At 33.1% G+C, this 22,561-nt stretch overlaps 2 protein-coding genes and 1 long non-coding RNA gene across 3 annotated transcripts; all 3 read right to left on the bottom strand.

Moving 5' to 3' along the window:
• Positions 1-1,891: 1,891 nt before the first annotated feature.
• Positions 1,892-16,697, bottom strand: LOC143064927 (uncharacterized). The gene is made up of 5 exons (XM_076238143.1): positions 16,595-16,697; positions 5,711-5,875; positions 5,316-5,394; positions 4,499-4,726; positions 1,892-2,181 (listed from the first exon to the last, which is right to left on the bottom strand). Exons 2-5 carry the CDS (start codon positions 5,831-5,833, stop codon positions 1,913-1,915), a joined length of 699 nt encoding a protein of 232 aa, XP_076094258.1. The 5' UTR covers positions 5,834-5,875; positions 16,595-16,697; the 3' UTR covers positions 1,892-1,912.
• Positions 11,369-15,373, bottom strand: LOC143062579 (uncharacterized). The gene is made up of 3 exons (XM_076234242.1): positions 14,685-15,373; positions 12,286-12,388; positions 11,369-11,393 (listed from the first exon to the last, which is right to left on the bottom strand). The coding sequence occupies exons 1-3, from the start codon at positions 15,076-15,078 to the stop codon at positions 11,369-11,371; spliced, it is 522 nt and encodes a 173-aa protein (XP_076090357.1). The 5' UTR covers positions 15,079-15,373.
• A 1,695-nt stretch (positions 16,698-18,392) lies between the features above and the next one.
• LOC143064923 (uncharacterized) lies at positions 18,393-22,309 on the bottom strand. Its single transcript, XR_012975353.1, has 2 exons — positions 22,228-22,309; positions 18,393-19,519 (listed from the first exon to the last, which is right to left on the bottom strand). It is a non-coding gene; the product is annotated as an uncharacterized LOC143064923 (long non-coding RNA).
• Between the last annotated feature and the right edge of the window lie 252 nt (positions 22,310-22,561).

The following is a 22,561-nucleotide window of genomic DNA, read 5'->3' as shown; positions in this document are numbered from 1 at the left end:
GTAATACATATACATTTATTTCTCTCCACCGTCAATCTAACCCACTTTATCGTAGCCACCTGCTATGAGATGGAGCAACGCTTCATACCCTTATAGGAACTCATCTGGTTTCGGTTGGTTGACGAAGTGTCCATGTCCATGGGGCTTTGGTCCATCTATACCAAGTGTCGTCGACAGGGCCTGGAGCTAAATTTTCCTTTGCTGAGTACTTGACTCCCAAGGGCCAAATTATTTATGTTATATTAATAAAAAATAGAAATTAAATAATCTTGTTGTGAGCAGCAAATTCATTGATATGATGTTTGGTTTTACTAGATTCTCTGATTTAATCTTATAGGGATGTCTATGTATGAAGGTCACGTTATATGTCAAGTTTTGTCAACACTTCAGGAGTATGTTAAGAAATAAGTTTAAAATACAGGGTATAAAATAACACCAGAGAACACATAAACAAGAGAGCTACAAATACAGGGTTTTAAAGAATATCAGAGAACACCTTAACAAGAGAGCTGCAAATACATGGTATAAAAGAATACTAGAGAACACCTAAACAAGAGAGCTACAAATACAGGGTTTAAAATTTTGAGAATCACGAAGAACACTTCTTAAAAAGAGGAGTTCATAAAAGGTCACAGTTTATTGAATCATGAGGAACACATAAACAAGAAGCAACTAGCTAAACAAGGAACATGAATCATTATCAATAAACCACAGCAAATAGAATACAGACTTAACAATGAATAAGTCATCACTTGCTGCATCCGTCGTATTGTCAATGTCATGGTTACTTCTGTCAAGTCATGGATTCAGCCCTTCTGTTATATCCATAAAGTCCCTGGAGTCATAGAATAAATAGATAATTATTGTACAAAACGTAGTTTCTAACTTATAAGTTGCTAACATTTATCTCATGATTTTGTCTCTTGTCACTAGTGGCCGGAGAGTTGTCTCGTTGGCCATCATATTAATATATTATGAGTAACATCATGATAGACGGTCATTTATAATTGTTTTTTTTTTTTTTTTTTTTTGCAAGATATACATATCTGCCAGATAGGATTCAGCTGACAATGACATCATTTTCAATGTTTTTTTAATGCATATCAGGGTTATTTTTGGTTATCATGACTTATACTTTATGCTGCACAATTCAAGAAATGTGCATAATAAAAGCATGTATATTAAAATCTATACGTTTTTACTTGAATATAGTTTCTGTTAAAATCTTCATGTCTGGCTGTCAAATAGACAACAAACCGACCAAAGAGCAGAAAACAGCCGAAAGTCATCAATGTGTCTTCAACAAAGCGTGAGAAAATCCTGCACCAGAGGTGGGCTTCAGCCCTGAAACAAAATATGCACTTCTAGTTCAACGAAAACTCAAGGAGTGGACGTCACACAAAACTTCAAAACATATTAATGACCTAAAATTAAAAAAAAAACATACAAAACTAATAAATGCCAGAGACTTCTGACTTGGGCAGGTGAAAAAATACATGACTAGTTATAGTACAAGATAGTAAAACAATCTCTATACAGAAGTGTTATATTAATTGATTGTTTAAATGTCCAGTGGCAAATATTTCATGCATATTCGAGAACAAATTAACAAAGAATACAATATTATGTTTGATATTGAGGACGTTGGGGTAAAGTCGGTGAATTTCGACTGCCACTAGAAAAGGAGGTTATATTGGATATGTAGGGAGGGACATAAATTTGCTCGCAACAGGTCACCTTAATGTACGGACCCCTCAGAGTTGTTGCAACGGTTCTTGACGTGCAGAAAGCGTGGCACTCTCTCTATATAATGCATTGACATCTTGAAAGCATGGGCTTTTTAAAAGTTGAATTTCATATCAGAAAGGATTTTTGAAAGAAGGCAAATGAGCACTAAGAAAACACTTTGAGTTTAATCGTAAGTGTCATTAGAAAATTCAAAGAAAGGTCTTTCTTGATCTGCAAGACTGGATTGTCGATAATCCCATTGTATTTTCTCTGCTAGTTCAGCATATCGCTCCATACGTTTCGTGTTTTCTTCTTTTAGCCGTTGTAGTTTGGCATGGCCAATACGTATCTGTAAAATCATATTTTCTGTGTCCAGAGCCAAGGCTGTTGTTTTACATTTAACACCAGAGAACAGTTTGGTTTTGTTTTCAAGTTCAGTTTTCAAACTATCACCTGCAAAACATTGATAACAAAAAGGCATTTTAATGACAATTGAACAATAACATTGAGAATGGAATATGGGAAATATGTCAAAGAGAACAACTCGACCAAAGGGCAAATAACCGCCGAAGGCCACCAATGGGTCTTCAATGCAGCGAGAAGTCTATAGACTCTAACCAATAGCGGAGTTTCGACGAACAATATGATGAATGTCGTCCCGATAGTCAGGACGTCAGCATTTCTATTTCTAGACAAAATCTTTAAGGCTATTTAAAATATATTTACAAAAGTAGGTTTGATTATATCATATAGGGTCAGAAGGACCCCACTTCTTATAAGGTCATTAGATTAAAGGCTAGATGATCTTAGATCGATTGAATTTTTAACAATGGTTTTTGGATGCTACCTTTTGAACCACATGTCCAACTGTAACCGCAAAATTTACATGCCTTTTGAAACATATGTTCAGAGTTTTACCAAAATTTGATTTGTAAAGATCCATGAGATGACAAATAACTCTTTTGATTTTTACGTTAAAAGGTAATTGTTTCAGCAGTTGAAAAACTTAAATTGGGTCAACAGTTTGTATTTTAATTAAGAATTGAATGCTTCTTTTTGTAAATTTATTGGGGTGTAAAAGCGTTGACCGAAGTACATTTTAAAAATGTACGCACGGTCAACGCTTTTACAACCCTATAAAGTTACAAAAAGAAGCATTCAATACTTATAATTACATTTTTTAGCTATGATCATGAAAACACGAATTCTATATATTTTATTATTTAATTCACCTGTGCACTTTATTGTTGGAGCACGTGTTATCATGAATGAAAAGTTGTATTGAGCAATGCAACTGCTTACGGAATAACACGTGATGTGCAGTTAGCCAATCAGAATAAAATATTATAATGAAACATACATCTAATGTAATTATTTGGTGTTTCCTACCATCTGTCCAACCAATATCTTGAGCTATAAATATGATACAGGGGCGGATCCAGCCAGTTTGAAATGTCCCAACCCAGGATAAAAAATGGGTGTCTATAACCATAGGTCATTGCCATTCAAATGCATTGATCGTTCAAAAACATTGGAGGTTCCAACCTCCGGAACCCTCCCCCTGAATCCGCCATTGTGAACTATTCTTATCTTTAATGAAAAATGCCTCCTCGGGCGAAAAGTCTTTATTGAGTTTAATGTCAAATTCAAGGTCAGCAAATAATATACAGTTATTTTCGGAAATGCTTTGTTTCCCATTTTTTTACATAACTTGTCGGCAGACAATACAGCTATCATTGAAGTTGATGCAAAAATGTTCTCTTAGTCTGTATATTGATAAAGATTGACACTCGTGTGGGGGGCTTCTGTAATTTTAATGCTTCAACCGCTGAAAATTTACTCCATAAATGATATTTGCGATTACAACCGAAAAGTGAGTATCTTAGTCTAACAGTAAAGAAAGTTTGTTGTCTGGAGATCTTTCGACAGACAAAACAGTTAGAGACTTTTTAAAACTGATCCCGGCCATTCATGTTTATCTGTGCGCTATGCCAACAATGATCACTCCCAAAATCTATATAATTTAGTAGTCATTTAACTTTGTCAAAATAATTTCTGACTATTGCAACAGTATCTATTTTTTTTTTGGCATTATTTCTACCAATTGAAAAAATAAAAAAGAGGATAAGAGGTATCTTTCCATGATTCCTAAAAAAGTACACGCAAAGTAAAACACAAAAAAAACAATACAAAAGGAACAGCTTTTATTGCTTTTCTAAACTGCATCTCAAAGTCACAGCGAGACCTTCAATACGGAGCAAAAAAAAACACTAACATCACTGCAAAATTGAAATGGCCCGTAGCACTGGTTTAAGAGGAATTCTTTGCAAAATATAATTCGGTTAGACTTTGTACGATTTAACACCACCACATCGCACCAAGTCCAGTGTACACTAGCAGTTTCTACAAAATGTCTTTATGGGTAAACTATGTTTATTAAAACCTCATATGTGGCTTTACCGCCATATAGCGGATCATAAAAACCACTCCACGATACCGTCGTATTTGTCGCCAGATAAGTACGGAATAAAGAATATTTGTATACTGAAGTTAAAAAAACAAATATTCAAACGAGAATTGGCAAAACTTGATGGATTAAAATCGATAAATACCTCTGGTAGTCGTTAAAATGTTATCCTTTTAAAAAAAATGGATTTCGCATGCATTTTGCCTGTCAAGAGAAAACTAAAATATAAAATGCATGTGGACGGACGACAGACACCAAACGATCCAAATAGCTTAACAATGGCCCTAGAAAAGGATTTCTTACGTTTTCTTTTGAATTTTGATATTATATCATGTCGTCTCTTTTGTTGGCGTGTAAAAATGATCTTCAACTGCTTTTTCAAATCGCCGTACTCTTTATCTTCCAACTCATATTTCAGTTTCCATTCTGACGATGTCTGACTTATTTTGCTGTTTTCCATTAGTCTGTTCTGTTCTTCTTCAAACGTATGATCTTTAGTTATCTTGTGGCCTTCTTCACATGCCCTTAATACTGAAATCAATTTATTAATATATCAATTCATTTACTGATTTTCTGACATTTAAAACCTGTTCCCAGTTAAAGTTAAAATGATGCTGACACACTTGATTGGCAACTGGAACAACTTTCCACAAGAGAAATAGGGTTGAAGTAGAGAAATCAGTCAAAATTAATATTCGATATACCAAAAATAACCTTACATTTTATCCTGGATGGTTAACCAAAAAAGTGTAAACTGCAGAATTAAGGCTCAACACTATATTTATTAAGGAGCTACCATTTGGTTTTGTAATTTGAGGGTTGGGGGAGCTAGGATTAAAAATATTGTCCTGTCTTTTTATTTTTCACTTGATTCTGTTCTGGCTCTTTTTTTTACATAAATTTACATACTGCATTTTTTTGCCTTATTGCTCACCCTGCCTTTTTTGTATACTCAAAACTTCTGTCCTGTCTAGTTTTCAATTTTCATCCTAGGCCCCACCCCACCCCACCATACAAATTAAATGGTAGTTCCCTTATGCGGTAAAAACCCTGCAATCTGATTTGTTAGGGTAGGGTGTAGTCACAAAAATTACGAAATTATATGCATCAATATATTTACCTGCTTTCACCAGTTCTAGCGACAAATTAATGGATAGTTCAATCAACATGAAGGATATTAGTCGACACCATACACTGCACTGCATAAAATAAACAAAATATACATGAATAAAAGACTGCCTGTAATTCTAAATTTTAAAAGCAGATGACATGTATATGTATGTGTTGATGAAATGAACACGGGTAGGTGTACAGAATTTAAGTTAATTATCGTACAAACAGATGAACATTTTCAATATATCGGTTAAAACTTGAAATTGAGTGCTCGTATGGACGGTACTGCATGATGCAGTAAATAGTGAATTGTTCAAAGTTAACGTGCGTACAATTACAACTATATTTCTTTGTATTTTTTATAATAGGGACAAATTCAAAATTATTGAATAGCTGACAAACCTCGTTACTGAATCCTATTTGTAGACAGTAAATTGACAGCTTCAGGATGGCATACGGTATGCCAATCACAATATACAGAAAACCAACCAGGAACCAGTATATAAAACATGCTAGCGTGTACATATCACATGGATGAAAATCTTTATTTTTTCAAACTGGTAACATCTGTGAAAAGATGCAACGAAGATGCTTTAGATGCTAAAGATTGCTATATATATGTTAACATTTGACTTGATAATTTTTTTATTACATTCTATTCGTTTTCAGTTATTTTGACAGAATATTAAAGTCTCCTTCGCCCGAAACCTTTTCATTTATCTTTTTCAATTGTTTTTTTTTTACGTTAAATTGTCAGTCACTATGTACATGGTGTATTGGTACGTCTTTGTTAATAATCACAGACTTCAGACATAAAATAACCTAAAATAAGGCAAATTTTTTTTCTTAAAATGTTCAGTACATTTTCTGACCATTTTAACTTATATTATGTGTTCTTGCTCTTACTTATAGAATAGTACAAGTAAATGTATGAACTGAATTTTCTTGTAGTAAGATTATATGGATAAGACATGTTTACAATAACCTCAGAAGAGATGTGACTGATTATATCAAAAAATACCCCAGTTTAGATAATTCAAACAGAAAAGATCTTTTTCATGGATCATGATTAATGAAGATAGCAGATTTTTATCTATTTTATGTGCATACCTCGATAAAGGCCTGCAACTTAGAAAATCAGAAAATTAGTTAACGTAAATACTCTAAAAGATATCAAAATTATCTCCCCTTGACCACTGATTCTTTCCTCATGCATTTGAATTATTATTTTATGTTTCTTTAATCACTCTGTAATGTTTATCATGTTGTAATTAATGTGATGCTCTTAATAGGCCCTTTAATTTGGAAAATGAAAATATTGTATTGTATTGTATTGCTTATGTAGCTTTGCTGAAGCTTACATCCTGAACTGGTATAATGCAGTCATAATTTGTATATAATGAAATGTATTCATAAGTTCCCAGTACAAACAAGAGGGGGGGCAAGGGGGGTCCCAATAACAGCAAAACAGCAAATTGATTTGGCTCATAACAGATAACAAGGAATTAAAATGGACAAAAACAGATAACAGTAAATGAAATATTAAAATAATATGGTCTTTTTTAAATTGTTATTTGGATGGAGAGTTGTCTCATTGGCACTCACACCACATCTTCCTATATCTATTTGACAAATCAGTATTTCTTATTACGTATATGATCCTTTGTAATGCATTCCATTTTCTATGACTATGTTTTTAGGATTAATTTATGTATATAGAATGTGTTTAAATTACTACTCAATATATTATAATATTTGTTTATACGCTCGTTAACGGAACGTATTATGGTATACTGTTGTCCGTCTGTTGTCAACATGTCGGACATTAACTCAAAAACTCTTTAACCAATTTGCATTAAACTTTGGGAAATTGTTTATATCTATTGACGTGAGCTCCCTTTTTTTTTTTTTTTTTTTTTTATAAATTGTAGATTTTAAGTTTCTGGATAATGGGTTTTTATTCAATAAAATTGGTGTTTTTTTTTTCAGTTTTCTGATAATATCTCAAAAATGCTTTCACAAAGCAAGGAATTTTGGTGAATTGTTTATATCTATTAACATGAGGTCACTTTCAATTTTTATAAATTTTAGATTTTACGTTTTCCGAGTTAACGGGTTTTATTAATTAAAAGGGGGGTTTTTCCAGTTTTCAGACATTAACACAAAAATGTTTTCAGCAGTTCTCATGAAACTTTGCTGAAATGTTTATATCTATTGTTGTAAATTCCCTTTCGATTTATATTAATTTTAGATTTTATGTTATTGAGTTAAGGGATTTTATTCATTAGAAAAAGGTGGTATTTTCTAGTTTTCAAAAAAAAACTCAAACATGCATTCAGCAGTTCTCATGAAACGTTGGTGTATTGTTTATATATATTGACTGAAGCTCCCTTTGTTGCTAATAAAAAAACTGACCTAAAAGAGTTTGAATATTCTGACTTTTTCTAAATGACCATCTAATGAGGTGTGTGAATTTTTCTTAATAAGACTATGAGGCAAAGTGATATATAGGGTAGAAAAATCAAAAGCACCAATTATAAGCATGAAATTTATCAAGTACTTCGAACGAATTTTGACACTCCAAAAGCAATTTATTCCACTATTTTCAAAGGCCTTATTTGAACAAATTTTTTATCAGGTTTTTGATTGTACCAAGTGTACTAGTAAATAGAATACATAGTTTTGTAGGGAAACAATGGCTTGAAACGAAATAAATCTTTGTTTGTATATACGTAATGAGTTATGTGCAGCTTCGGACCCAAGTACATGGTTGGAACTTTCATTGTACAATGCATTTGGTTCTGCTTTGAAAAGAATCACAGAGCTGAGTCTATGTACCATATTATATAAAAGGTTAAGTGGTTGTTAGGACCTAGTCCTTAATTGAGATCCTTGTCAGATATTCCTGGCCATATGTTTTCCTTTTTGTCATATTAAGAATTGTTTTAATTTAATATGTTCGTAGGGGAAACAAGGAACATTATTCTCATACTAAAAATTAAGATAATTCTAAATACACATTCATAAAAAAATGGAATTTATTACAAAGGATAATCATAAGATATACTTGAATTGTCCTGGACTTCACTTCTGTGATGGGTATATGTTAATGGAATCCTTCTCTGAATACGGGACAAACATATTAGTAGTGGTAGACCCCAATGTCCAATGATTTCAATTTATACCGAATATTGACTGTAAAAAAAAAATGCTAACATTCCAATTTTCAATAACAGTTAACAGTAAATACATTATCACAATAACAGATAACAAAAAAACTAAAAGCCCAATAACAGCTAACAAAGAATAAGACAATAACAGCTAACAGCAAATATATTTTCAAAATAACAGATAACAAAGAATTAAATTGCCCCATAACAGCATAACAGTTAAACCCCTTGCCCCCCTCAAACAATGTCCAGGACTGGGTTGCACAAACGTCTATTAAAGTTAATAGTCTATTAAAAGCACACTTAAATTTAATAGTCTATTAATTGCGTTGCACAAACGTCAATTAACGTTAATAGTCTATTAACTCGCTATTAAATTTAATAGAACGAAGGAGCGCTATTAAATTCTTAATAGTACAATTAAAATGGATGACCTACTAGTGCTTGGATTCCATGTACCGCAAAATCAGCCGAAAAAATACCGAGAAAGGATGCTCACCATCAATGATTTGACGGACCGTGAGCTTCGGGCAAGGTATCGTTTTGGGAGAGCTGGCTTAGAGTTCATAACGGACCTTGTAAGAGCTGATATAGAGCACCCAACAAAAAGAAGCAAGGCACTAAGCTCTGAAATGCAGGTACAAACATTAGTTTTGAATGCATGCTTTCATTTTTTTTATATAGGAATTAAATAATCGACTTTCAGTTCATTCCCAGTAAAAGTAATAAAAATAACGTAAGAAAAAATGACTTACCATGTATTTGCCATGACTTCTATAAAGTTTACTGGTCACAGCATCACAGAAGTATGTGATAATCCATATTTTAGGAATAGATTGAATGTATATTGCTTTGTTATTCTAAGTCCACTGATCACAAAGACACATTTCCGAATTGACAAATGATGCACACACATTGATCATCGAAATCCGTGTAACAAATATTTAACACTCGGCTTACACTGGTTTTTTTTTAGATGATGTCAGTATTTTCACAGTTTAGATCAGAAACAAATACCATACTAGACTGTCCGAAGAATGTCACCCTCTACTGTAGGCTGTAGCTCAGTTTGACATTCCACAATTGTGTAACGCACTGTGTAGTCTCCATGTACCCTGTGTTTTGTATGATTTTCACAAATTCGAAATACAAACGTGTTTTCTACTGTATACTATAGGCTAGCAGTACTACCAACTACGCCGACACTTTTCTAAACAAACCATTTTCATTCAATATTACAGTTTTGTCCTTCTGTGTACAACCGTTTTACACCAAGAAATCATAAGTGTGTGACGTCATAATAATTTTAGGAATTTCCCTGTTAATATCATGACATTCATGTGTATAAATTGTTACAATTGAGAACAATGTTGTTAACATTTTTCATCGCGCTTCCATAGTATGAGGGGGTATGACGGGTCCTGATACCGAAATCCCGAGGTCCCGAATTAAAAAAAAATCCCGACGTCCCAAAATTTGAAAAAGATATGCCCGGATCCCGAAATCCCGATTTTAAAAATAGCCGATCCCGGAGTCCCAATAAGGGACTTATCATTATTTACCTGTTAAGGTATTTTAACTACTCAGTTTCATGTGCAAAACAATATTGATCCCCCCACTTTGAATTTATATAAAGTTTGACCCCCCCCCCTTTTCCACATACATAAAAAAAACTTGATCCCCCCTGTATTTTGACCAGCCCCTTCCCAGATAAATAATGATAAGTCCCTAAAGGCCCTTATTCTGGTCCACACTAAACCCACATTTTTATTAAAATTTCGGAATATTTTTAATATACGCAAATTTATTTGGAATGACAGTTTTATAATTTGAAAAACTCCTAAAATATCGCATATATAATTTTGTTATGCATTTATCATAATGTGATGTATGTACATGAAACTATGTATTCCCATCGAACAGGTACTTATTGCCCTGAGATATTATGCAACGGGAAGTTTTATGCAAGTGGTTGGAGACACGGTCGGGGTAGATAAATCAACTGTCAGCCGATGCATCACTAGAGTTTCCACAGTTCTTGCCTCTAAAGCAGGCGATTTCATTAAATGGCCATCAGAAGACAGAAAGCGAGAAATTAAAAATGGTTATTATGAAAATGGTGGATTTCCTGGAGTTATAGGATGCATTGATGGCACCCATGCGAGGATACAGGCCCCTGCACAAGATGAACCGTCCTTTGTAAACCGCAAAGGATACCACAGTATAAACGTTCAGGCTATATGTGACCATGAGGGTAAATGTAACACTGAACGGAACCGTACCCAAATTGCACCTATTTTGGACAATTTTCATCTACATTTATTTATGATCCAGACAAAAGTTTCCGTTATTTTTTTATTTCTAGGCAGTATCTATATCGATCTTTATTAAATACATTAGGTACATCAATTTATATATCTATATCAATACTGAATCACTGAATTTTGGTACTCGGTGCAAGTTGGGTACTGTGACGTTAGATATGTATATTTAGTAATGACATGCTTTATGAGTGATTATACGACATATTGGACCTTTATATAATTAGTCTAGTATTTAAATCGACGAGATTCTAAATCTTTGGACCTATGTATTCATGAAGAGACGTGGGAATCAAACAGGCGCGTAGCTACGTTTACGTCAAAACGCCCGGGCGTACACTTGAATTTTGATAAAAAATATATTTTAATCTAAATAAAATACAAATTACTTATAAATAGTACATCAGCTCTGTAAAGCTTTTTTTTAAATTGCGAATAAAAGTGACGAATTTTACTTTTCGAACAAAAGGTATCATATTATATAGATTTACTAAATGTCTCTCAAAGTCTGAATCTACCAGTTGTGCTTTTTCAGAGATTTCTACCAACTTTCCGTTTATTTAAATGAATTAATTATACTCTAACATGCTGATGCTAAAATATACAACATATAGAATGAAACGTTACTATATATACACAATGTATACAAGACAGGGTTTCATACAAAATGAGCTTCCGATCGGTTAACCCCATTTTATTGACAATAAAATTTCTGAATACAATCTCTGCATGCACCAAGTTATGGCCCTAAGTGGGCATATCATATACAATTTTAACCATGTTAACCTTTATCATAGAAGTGTAAATTGTTCAGGATAAGACAAAATTAACATTGGTTATACTCAAACATATACTAGTACATATGACCACATTTATAAACATGTATTTAGATTCACTCCATTATCAGAAGAAGATATTGTTACATTAATAATTCGATAAAATGTATATAACCTCTGAGAGGAGGTGGTACCACAAAGATATTCCGTTCCCTATACATCATTTCTAGAATTGTACCTGTCGCTTATGAATTTTACAATACATTTAATCTAATCAATCTCACCACACATATATATATACCAAAATTTAATAAGTGCTTGAAGCCTTCATTAGTCATATTTACAAATGATTTAGAAAAGAGGGAACTATTTCACTAATTTTGGAAAACAATTCTTCTCACAATATATAATCTATATTAGTTTTGTACATTTTATTGTGAAATTAAATTCATCTTCTACTTTCAAAAGACACAAAGGACAAATTCTTTCTTCTACAGCAGTTTTTGTGTGACGACATTGTTCATTTATAAGAACAATACTATACTTATATGAAAGTAGTTAGGTCAACGTCATCCAAGTCGTCCATAGAAAAATAAATAACATCAAAATTCTGTACCGGAAGCCATCTCGATTAAATCAGATAAACATATTCCCTAATATGTTAATCATATAAGAATTATATAAACTTATTTAATTCAAATTAAGCATACCTAATTATTGGTTGAACTGGAGTTGGTGGCAGGCTTGCTTGGTCTTCGTCGATCTCTTCTCCATCTGTGTTTATTGGTAGTTTTTCTGCTGTATCATACACAACTGTAAATAAATTGCAAGTACTAAATCAATCTTAAATTTCTACTGTTTGCAAATGTACATCGACACAATGTGCTTAATTTCAAATAGTTGACGCAGAATAAGAGAAAAAAAACGCAAAATTATTATATTTTGAATATGGTATGTTCCCCATCTTCATTTACAGGTAGATGAAAATGCCTTGTCCTATTTCTTTTTATTAGTATCAAATCCTAGGATTGGAGGGGAGGGGTAGGGGCCTACTACAGTACTGAATTAACAAGGGATTCGGTGGGGCTCTGTTATCCACCTTTTTCATACAATATATAGAGAATAATACATGGAAAAATCCGTATCATATGTCGTATCATCCCGAGACACCAATATCAGCCCAAGGGCCTTAAGGCTCGAGGGATGACATTGGTCGAGGGTGATACGGCATGTGATACGGATTTTGCCATGTTTTATAAGCTTTATCATATATTTCAACAGAAGAGTATTATATTATATGAACTGTTTTCTTATCCATAGCACTGAGGGGGAGGACAGGGGTAAGGGAGACAGGGAGAAAGGGGGTAGGAGACAGGAGAGGAAGGCTGGGAGAAAGGAGAAAAAATAAAATATCTCTCCTTTTAAAATTTTTTCTAATATTTCAAGAAAAAATATCTCAAAAGGAGATGTTTTATTCTAATGGGAGAAAGGAGAACGGGGTAGGAGAAGGGAGAAGGGTACCCCCCTGTCCTCCCCCTCAGCACTGGGTTATCTTCAGTTCTACTTTTTTTCTTGTTTGAAAGGCCTTAAAAGAACTGTTCAATTACTTATCCGAAGCACCGAGGTTACCTTACAATTTGCGTGCTGTTGTTAAAAAATATTTTGTTTATTATTGTATTTTTTATAGTTCCATTAGTGTGCCAAAAAATATGAAAACTTGACGTTCGTGACGTCACATACCAAACAATGACGTCATTCAATAAATTGCGTCACGCCAGAATGACCGTTCTATAGGACCTATTTTGAGGAAATTTTTTCTTCAGCAAAAAAAAAAAAGACTATGTAAAAAAAAAAACACAAAACAGATATGATAGAAGGAGACATTGCGGGACCTTTATAAGTTTATTGAACTAATCATTTATTTCTGATAGTTTTCTCGACCTATTCATATATTTTCAAGCTTGGGAAAATTCAAAAGTTGTAAAATCTTTCCTGCCTTTTTTTCAAATTTCATCCTACCCCCCCCCCCCCCTAAAAATGAAATGGTAGCTCCCTTATTGGCAAGAAATTAACAAATTACCTTCTTGCCTGTAATTGATGATAAACTGCACAGTATTGTGCAAAAGAGAAGAGACGTCTTGTAAGGAAATATCCTGCAATCTGGGGTAATTGGCACAAAGAAAATTTGCAAGCTCATCGATTTGGTACTCGGAAAATTTATCATCATCATTGGTAGAGGGTTCCAAAAACGGAATCAAATGGACATCATTTGCTCTTGGGAGTTGTTTCGAACAACTAGAATTATAATTTGCGAGGAAGTTCTTGATCTCTTTATGCATATATTTGGCTTTCTTTGTCAGATCAACTGTAAGAAAGATATTAAAAAATATTGGGTTTTTTCCATAGCTAAGATATAAACATGATAAAGGAGATGAGGGGTAAAATGTCGATAATTCAACTATACTAGAATTAACAGTATGAACAGAGCATACGAATACAATCTTAACACAATATCCGGCAAGCTATTTATTGCCCAAAATATAAGACAATACATGTATAAGAAAATCAACACAATTTGACCACAAACATAGGAAATGGATGAAACAAGATGTATTCACTTTTTGATCATAAACAGCTGAGAATTTCTTAACAGTTTTCTTTGAGACTAAACAATTTGTATACATTGTACTTGATTGTTTAACATTATACACGTCTTAGAAAATAGATGGATATATTCAAATATACACTTAATGTTCATAGTTTGTAGCAACAGATGAAGCTTTCGCTGGAAAAGAAAAATGTACGAAAACGCCACCATGCGACATTCACAAAAAGTCAAGGTGCAATTTGGGTACCGTCACATTATAATATATAATTTCTAACTCTTGATTAAGTTCAAAGTATTTTTCAAAAAGATCTTGTGATTAAAAAGCCGTTTTACTGCTAATATTTTTGACAAATTTACTACGTGAAATGTTAAATGTCTACGGCTATACATATTTTAAGATGAAGTTGACCGTATTCAAAAGGATAATGTGGAATAAACTATAAGCTTGAAATTGAAATATCAATCTTTTAAATATTATTCACAGATAAAATATCAAAGTACCTTCGCCCACGGGACTTTCTTCTCCTGTCAAACCGACAAAACTTGAAGTGTCTTTCATCATTTCGATGATTTTTTGACTTTCCTGGTTGATAGGTGTTGCTGGTGGTCCTCCGCCGGTTTGATGGGTGTGTTTCTTAACATCTTGATACGTCTTTTTGGCATTTGACTGCATGTTTTGCCATTTGACTTTCACTTCTGCCACCGTCCTACCATGTAACCCCAGTGCATTTATCTGTACCGTTATTCCTCTCCAAACCTCAACTTTTGATTTATTTGTTAAACTGTTGGAAAATTTGCTCCTTATAGTAAATAGATTTTTCTCAACTAACTGTCTAAGCAATGAAATTTCTGATGAATCCCAGTTTGAGCGTCTTTTCTTCTTTTCAGCGTCCATATTTTAAATGACGTCGTGAAAAAATCCGGGAAATTGTGACGGCGTCGTGAAAATGCAGAAATTCACGAAAATTCGCGTGCTTCATGACGTTACAATGAATACTGGGAATGATGAAGGACTTAATTGACTATTAAACCTTAATAGTCACTTAAAAGTCTATTAGTTAATAGAAGCCTTAATAGTGATTCGTGCAATGCTATTAACTCACTCTATTAACTAATAGTCAATTAGATATTTAATAGTCTATTAGGAGTTAATAGTCTATTAACTTAATAGACGATTGTGCAACCCAGTCCAGCTGGTCAAGGCTCCTTAAATTTCAATCTAATGGAAGGCTAAAGTTTTGGCATTGCTTAAACCAAGCGATAATTTTTCTTAGTACAGAGGTAGGATAAAATTTCCTTAATTTTGTTTCATTAACGTGGTCAAAACCAGAAAGTTGTTGAAACCCAGTGGAAATTTAAAAACTAAATAATACACTTAAAGGATTTTGTTTAGAGTTGTTGGTTTGAGTGTAGATTTATCTTGTTTTATTTAGGTGAATCTGACAGGGGCTTGTTTAGTGGGTCAGACGAGGTTTTACTGTCAATGGCGATCGCTAACCTATATAAAAACCAGTTTTTTATATTAGGATAGCGATCGCCATTGACAGTAAAACCTCGTCTGACCCAGTTTTTTTATATAGGATAGCGATCGCCATTGACAGTAAAACCTCGTCTGACCCACTAAACAAGCCCCTGTGGGTGAATTGTGGTACTTCTGTTTTTCAGAAGACATACAGCAATAAAACAAAACATCTATGATTGTAAAAAGTCCCTCAACTATAGACAAGATGTTTGATATTTAATCTTAGTGGTTTAACAAATGGAGTAAATGGATAAAGAAACAAAACTAAATATGGGACTTTTTCCTTGAAAAAATATTAATAGAGTGATGAGAGATCGGTTTTTAATTAGATTGCCGAACTAAGCACACGGTCAAAATAGCCTGGCTTGGCACAAACACAAAATATGTTGGTTTAAATCAGTTTTACGGTCTTATGTAGGTCTTAACCCTAAAGCACCCAATAGAAGACCTGCACAAAGGAGCCAACAACAGAATGATAATTAGCTTGGATAAGGAAATAAACGGCAATGTTTTGGACAGCGAAATTTGGGCGAAGAAAATAACATAAAAATACATTTACATTTACATATTTACATGATATAAATGTCTAAATGTACCAACTTCGGATATCAGTTTTTTTTAACTGATTCAAAGAAGAAGGGCTGGGAATTACTGAGTTTGGCTGACTTTTCTATCACTCAGCTGTCTTACGTTTGTTCCAGTCGACAAAAATTTATAGCAAGAACGAGTCACATATTGGTCAGTTGATGAATGCTGGATTTTGACTATTTTATATTTTTGCGAGGTTGTCTTTCCACAATGTTTGACGATATACAATCTCAAAACTGTTTTGGTAAGATTTGGCGTTACTTATTTAAATAAGTTGTTTAGCGGAAAGAGCTGTACTTACCACAAGACAGTCTGACATCTTGATGATTCCTGCATTGTTAGATCTTGCTAGTAACCATGGAGTACTTACAACGTATTACAATAAAGATTGTGACGTTGTGACTTTGGATCTATATATAAATCATGCCGAGTCTCGTCGGAAAAGACCGTTTGAAATAAGCTTTTTCGAGACAAGATTTAAAATAAATAAAGTTAATGTACCATAGTAAGTCAGAAGTCGATACACAAACAAATAGCTTTATCTATCAAAAGAACAAAAACGGAATGCCATAGTTATAATGCAGACACGAAAAAGGAGAAGCAATAAGGTTGTACGAGACGGTGCATTATTAATGAGTATTGTTTGATGTGTGATGTCTGAGGGAACATGACTTATTCATTAGATTTGAGGTATAGCTCTCAGTATCTTCGAGTACTCAAAGGTCGAAAGTTTGTGTGTCTTTTATTATTATAATAGTTGTGTTTTGTGCTTCGAGCAGATCTGATTGTTCACCTAAAACAAATGCCAACTGCTTTTTAAATTTTGTTCTGAAGTTTTTTTGTTATATCACTGTCCAAAGTTAGTTCGGCGACTAGGGCTCTCGCAGACATGTTAAACCCACCAATCCGTGGTTGTCGATCGTTGCTCTCTGTTATACTTGTTTTTTTCGTTTATTATTTAACAGTGCATCAGTTTGTTTGTTTTCTCGTTTGAAATATTTCACAAATTAACATCATTTGAACTCTGTTGGATAATTGCCTCACTGTCAATCATATCACTAAGCTGGTTCTCGACTGACTACTACACTTTGTTTACGTGTAGAGTTATATAAGCGGATTCCAGTTTATCATAACACATCTCTTTATTTTAAAAATAACCTTGAATCAATCGGGGAAAAATGCTTTATGAATCCGGTTACACCATTGGTAGCATGCCCCTGTCGCAACGAAAACAAACCTGATTCATGTAGGCTTTTATTCAAATTTTAGTTCCCGTGAAAATGCTAAAGTTTTATCTATTTAATAAATGTATATGTATTTGTTAAAGCATTGTCTTACAGAAAATTGTGACAATTCAATCAAAAGAATCCATGGTAAGTGAACACTAATTAGGGATTTCAATGGAAGCACCACATCGCACATACACAGCTAATGTCATCAACGAGGAAATCTTTAAGACTATAAGAATGAGGAGATGTGGTGTAATTTCTAATGACACAACTACCCACCACAGACAACAAAACGTGGATGTAAGCAGCTATATTTCACCGTATACGACCCTCTACAGGAAGAAATCTCATACCACAAAGAACTGCATGTAAGGCCACGACATGTCCAAAGTGAAATAATCCAAATGAGAACACTACTGGTTTAGGATTAAACAACAAACGAAAATTCAACATTTTTTTTTTATACAGATAAGACCGTTGGTTTTCCCGTTTGAATGGTTTAAAACTAGTCATTTTTCGGACCCTTAATAGCTCAAGCTGTTCGGTGTTGGCCAAGGCTCAGTGTTGAAGACAGAACTGACCTATAATGGTTTACTTTTACAAACCACGACTTGGATGGAGAGTTGTCTAATTGGCACTGACACCACATCTTTTTATATCTATTAATATTTTTTCTACAGTAAAGTGTGTGAAGAGCATTTGGTACAGAGGGAATGAAAAATACCGATTTGCTACTCCAATATAACAGAATATTTGCTTCGTTGGTTTGTGCTTGTATCATCATTAATTTTGTTATTAAGAACACCGAAATAGAATTGAAATTTGAAATATTAGATTGTTATTTTCCTCAAAGTTACTAATTAAAACGAGTTCGACATTCAATTTTTTTTTTAATCTGTTTACATTTATATAAAAACAATTAAAAATGTCTTACAGATGATTAGGTAAATTTGCTAAAGTAAAACAAAAATTGTCAATATCAAGACAGTAACACAGCTTGATAAACTACTGGCAGAGTTACCGTTCTTGTTTTCTGTAGATTTGTATACTCCTCCGTGACTGTATGATGGACATACCAGCGTTGGCATTTTCCTAACCTCTTGTGTCCTACACTTGGTTAGAGTCGCTTTATTTTTCTGGTCACAAGGCAGTGAACTACTTAATGCTTCGCTTACAATTCTTTGAGAATTGATTACACCACCTTCGAGGCAATACATATTATTCAAAAGTTCTTTCTGTTTTTCATCCCGAATTTTATGTATATAGCTAATACCACAATCACACATTATTGCGTTTCCTGTAATAAGAGGGTTGTTATCGACAGCTGCCACTAGTAAATTGTCAATAGTTCCACAAGGTAACAATTCAAACGTATTATTCAGTATTTTAACTTGAGAAAATCTACCAAAAACAAATGGCATATAGTGAACGGTTTTGAAAACACTGCCAACTATACTCAATTCTTTTCCTGATACGTTCACGATTGACATTGTGTTCAAGTCATAAATTGTGGTATCTTCAACGCTGAATGATGCAATGTTGTCAAGCGTTGCTATGGCAAAAGGACTAACTTTTGTTATTTTAGACTCTAATATTTCAATAGTTGAAAGACCCGTGTTGTTGAAAATTGCAAACTTATCAAGATGACCAATTACACTTTTAAAAAATATTAACTTCTCCAGTGATTGTATCGATTTAAAAGCACAAGTAGAAATTGACCCAAAGTTACTTCGCTGGAATTCAATTGTATTTAAAAATTCAAGTCCAAGAAATGAGTTTGGTGGAATGGTTTGTATGTTCATTTCGTCCATGAAAATATAAGTTGTGAGCGGAGGAAAATTGACAGGAAAGTCTGTTAATGCGTAACATTTCACATCTCTTTTTCTACACACACATCCGGGAGGACATTTTTCTTTAGAAAGATCAGCAGTAGCAAAAGTTATCCCAGAAAAAATCAGCAAAATAAATACTTGGATTTCCATGAATATGAATTGTACCTAAAATGGAAAAATCAAAAGTTAGTTTAAGCTAGGTGAATATTACTTAATGTGATAGTATTTCAGATTTTGAGGACTTTCGAGGACATTTAAAATTGGTTCAACTTGTATCCGGGTGAAAATTACTGATTAACCCGTGCGTTTATAGAAATTTGTTGAATGCTAATTATAGATTTGTTTTATATGATCACCGAGTTAATATTTTCTGATCATGATACTGACTATTCATTTCTTGTTGAAAGTCTTAAAGATAAAGGATTTACTTCAGGCATGTGCAGCACATAAACTTAACATGTTTATTATAGACGCATTACAATAGGGCCATTGCCAGATAAAAATTAGACATGTACGTACACCCTACAATTATTCCATAAACCAATCATAGTTGACCTATTGCTTATGGTAATTGAAAAACAGACCAAAACTTCAAAACTGAAGATAGATCAATGAGCTATGAAAATGAGGTCAAAGTCAAATGATACCTGCTAGACAGACACGTCTAACTATGCCACCTTGCATGTATTCCATACACCAAATATAATTGACTAATTGTTATTAGTATTTGAAAACAAACATACCAAAACACAAACACTTAACATCGACCAATGAACCTTCATTTTGGTCAAGGTCAGATTATACAGACTAGATGCATATAAACACCATACAATTCCATTCATCCCATTTACTAAATATAGTTCATATATTACTAAGATGTATTAAAAATAGACAAACACACAAAATCTTTACATTGACCAATAACCAGGAAAATGAGGTCAAGGTCAGATGAAACCTGTCAGATATACATTTATATTGTACCATTGTTGAAACTCATTCGTTCAGTGTATGTTTGCTTCTTTTGCTTTAAATGTCTGTTTGGTCGATCTACGCTATTTTTACATCGAGATGACTTTGAGGTCATTCTTATGTATTCCTATCGCCTAAATTTCCATTATTCAAATTAGTTTTGGGTTTTCAACCGATCTATAAAAATTATAGATCCGCGGACATTATATAGTGCAAAATAGCATTCCTTATCGCTTGTTCTAAATTAATTTTTTTTAATGGATATTCCTATAAATATTCATTTTAAAACACAAATTGATAATATGAAAAAAGTTTTGTCGTTAGATATATATATATATATAAAAGTAAAACATCATTGATAATATCTATGCACACGTACTGAAAAATTGTGTTAAAGCTTGCGGAAGACTATCTCAAGAACGTTTTGCGACACTCCCGGCAAGGACCGATAACTCCATAATTGTTTTTGCGGGAAAATATGGATGGCTTCTCATATCCTATCTTTAAGAAAAATCGTTTTTTACATAAGAGTATCACCATGCATTTGCACTGCACTATTATTAGAATAGTAGAATAGAATGATGTACAAATGGACGAACATTATATATAGAGTATATGTATAGAGATGTGATCTTTTTCTGTGACAGGTGCTTTTGACCATCTACAAGAACATGCGGTCATCCGATGTTCAGTACTTCAGTACTTTGATTAAAAGTTGATATTATATAGTGTATCTTTATAATATGTTGTTATGTTGCACCACTGTCTCAAGTTAGAGTGAATCTTGGCGCTTGTTAAAACATTTAAACCCGCGCGCTATTCTCAATAACTCGCAATAGGTGAGAAATTCCCACTAACAAAAAGATTTTTTTTAAGCAGTTGATGAACCATGAAAATTAGATCAAGGACAACTGACATTTGACAGACGGAAATTTCGTAACATAAGGTATCTGCTTACGAGATATGAAGAATCTAGGTCTTTTGTTTCGCCGCATATTTCTGTCATATTTCCACAACTACATCATACAGTCTAATACTGAGCATTGATACAGAAACATTAAAGAACACAAAAAAAAACAACCTTTTTTATGGATATGATTTTGGTATAAGGAGAAAAATAAAATTAGAATTTAAACCATTCAGGTTTTCTCATTTCCAGTTTGAGGACAAAACAAATAGCATTAAATATTAGGTTGAAGTATATAAATTTGAATTTAAGACATTACACGGATACATTTTAGAAGATAAACTTTTATCACCTAGTGCAAGAAGTTATGTGTCAAAAAACTTATAACTTGTACAAAAACCCTGTACAAATTGTAATTTGTACAAACTTACATCTTGTACACAACATATATAATATATATATATAATTGATTTACGTCACAAATTTTTAGTCGGTTATATCTCTAAACTGCACATAAATGCTACATACATCATTTTTAATATTTCTCAATTCAAATTTCTCAGAAATACAGTCGAACTACGTTACTTCGCCTCAATCAAGATAAGAAATATGCGAAACGGACATGTTCGCAGATTGAAATAAGAAAGAAGGTGGACATGTTTTAATTCTTGTGATTTTATTTTGAACGAAAAGTGATAAATTGACATAGAAGGTTCAAAATTAAATTGTCACGATAAGAACTACAAGAAAACCAATGATTTGTCGTGAAAAAAATAAAGTAAAAATTCTCTATTTTTGTTTTATTTTAAGATATTGTCTTCTTCGAAAAACTTTTACCATAATGAACCACTTCAGGTTAATTGTCCTTTTTTTTTTTTTACCAAACTACAACAGTAATGGACAATCAAATTACCACACCTTGTAACTAATCATATCTATTCAGCTTGTAACAAATACCTTTTTTTTCTTGGAAATACAAAATTTGGCAAGACCTTACCTGAAAGATGTACGTTATAGTCACACGTATAAAACACAAAAACATGTCAATTTACAACATTGTCACATTAACAATAAAATGCTAATTACCAGATTACAAGAAACATATATTTTTTGTGTAAATAGACATGACGTTAAGAATTTGAGGTGCACGAAAGGTCGCATCTTATTCTATCTCGACTTTCTGAAAACTATATTTAAGTTCTTAAGGCCAAGGATTTGTAGTGAGTCTCACTGAAATCCTTGTTGAGGCATATACTTCTAATACCGAATCACGGGCTATATAGAAAATTCACATCACTTTTATCTGAGACGTATAATAAGTCCCAGCTTTT

Source organism: Mytilus galloprovincialis, chromosome 2 (assembly GCF_965363235.1).
Source record: "Mytilus galloprovincialis chromosome 2, xbMytGall1.hap1.1, whole genome shotgun sequence".
NCBI classification, from domain to species: domain Eukaryota; kingdom Metazoa; phylum Mollusca; class Bivalvia; order Mytilida; family Mytilidae; genus Mytilus; species Mytilus galloprovincialis.
The sequence above is the reverse complement of the archived record's forward strand: the minus strand, read 5'-3'. Positions and strand labels throughout refer to the sequence as shown.

Bases quoted from the DNA above. Each gene is read 5' to 3' on its own strand.
- LOC143064927 (XM_076238143.1), bottom strand. From the start codon at position 5,833: ATGTACACGCTAGCATGTTTTATATACTGGTTCCTGGTTGGTTTTCTG. The intron at 4,727-5,315 runs GTAAATATATTG...AATTGATTTCAG, and splicing joins GCTAGAACTGGTGAAAGCAG to TATTAAGGGCATGTGAAGAA. The intron at 2,182-4,498 runs GTAAGAAATCCT...AATGTTTTGCAG, and splicing joins ATCAAAATTCAAAAGAAAAC to GTGATAGTTTGAAAACTGAA.
- LOC143062579 (XM_076234242.1), bottom strand. From the start codon at position 15,078: ATGGACGCTGAAAAGAAGAAAAGACGCTCAAACTGGGATTCATCAGAA. The intron at 12,389-14,684 runs GTACTTTGATAT...ATTTATTTACAG, and splicing joins AGAAAGTCCCGTGGGCGAAG to TTGTGTATGATACAGCAGAA. The intron at 11,394-12,285 runs GTATGCTTAATT...TGTATATTTTAG, and splicing joins CCAGTTCAACCAATAATTAG to CATCAGCATGTTAGAGTATA.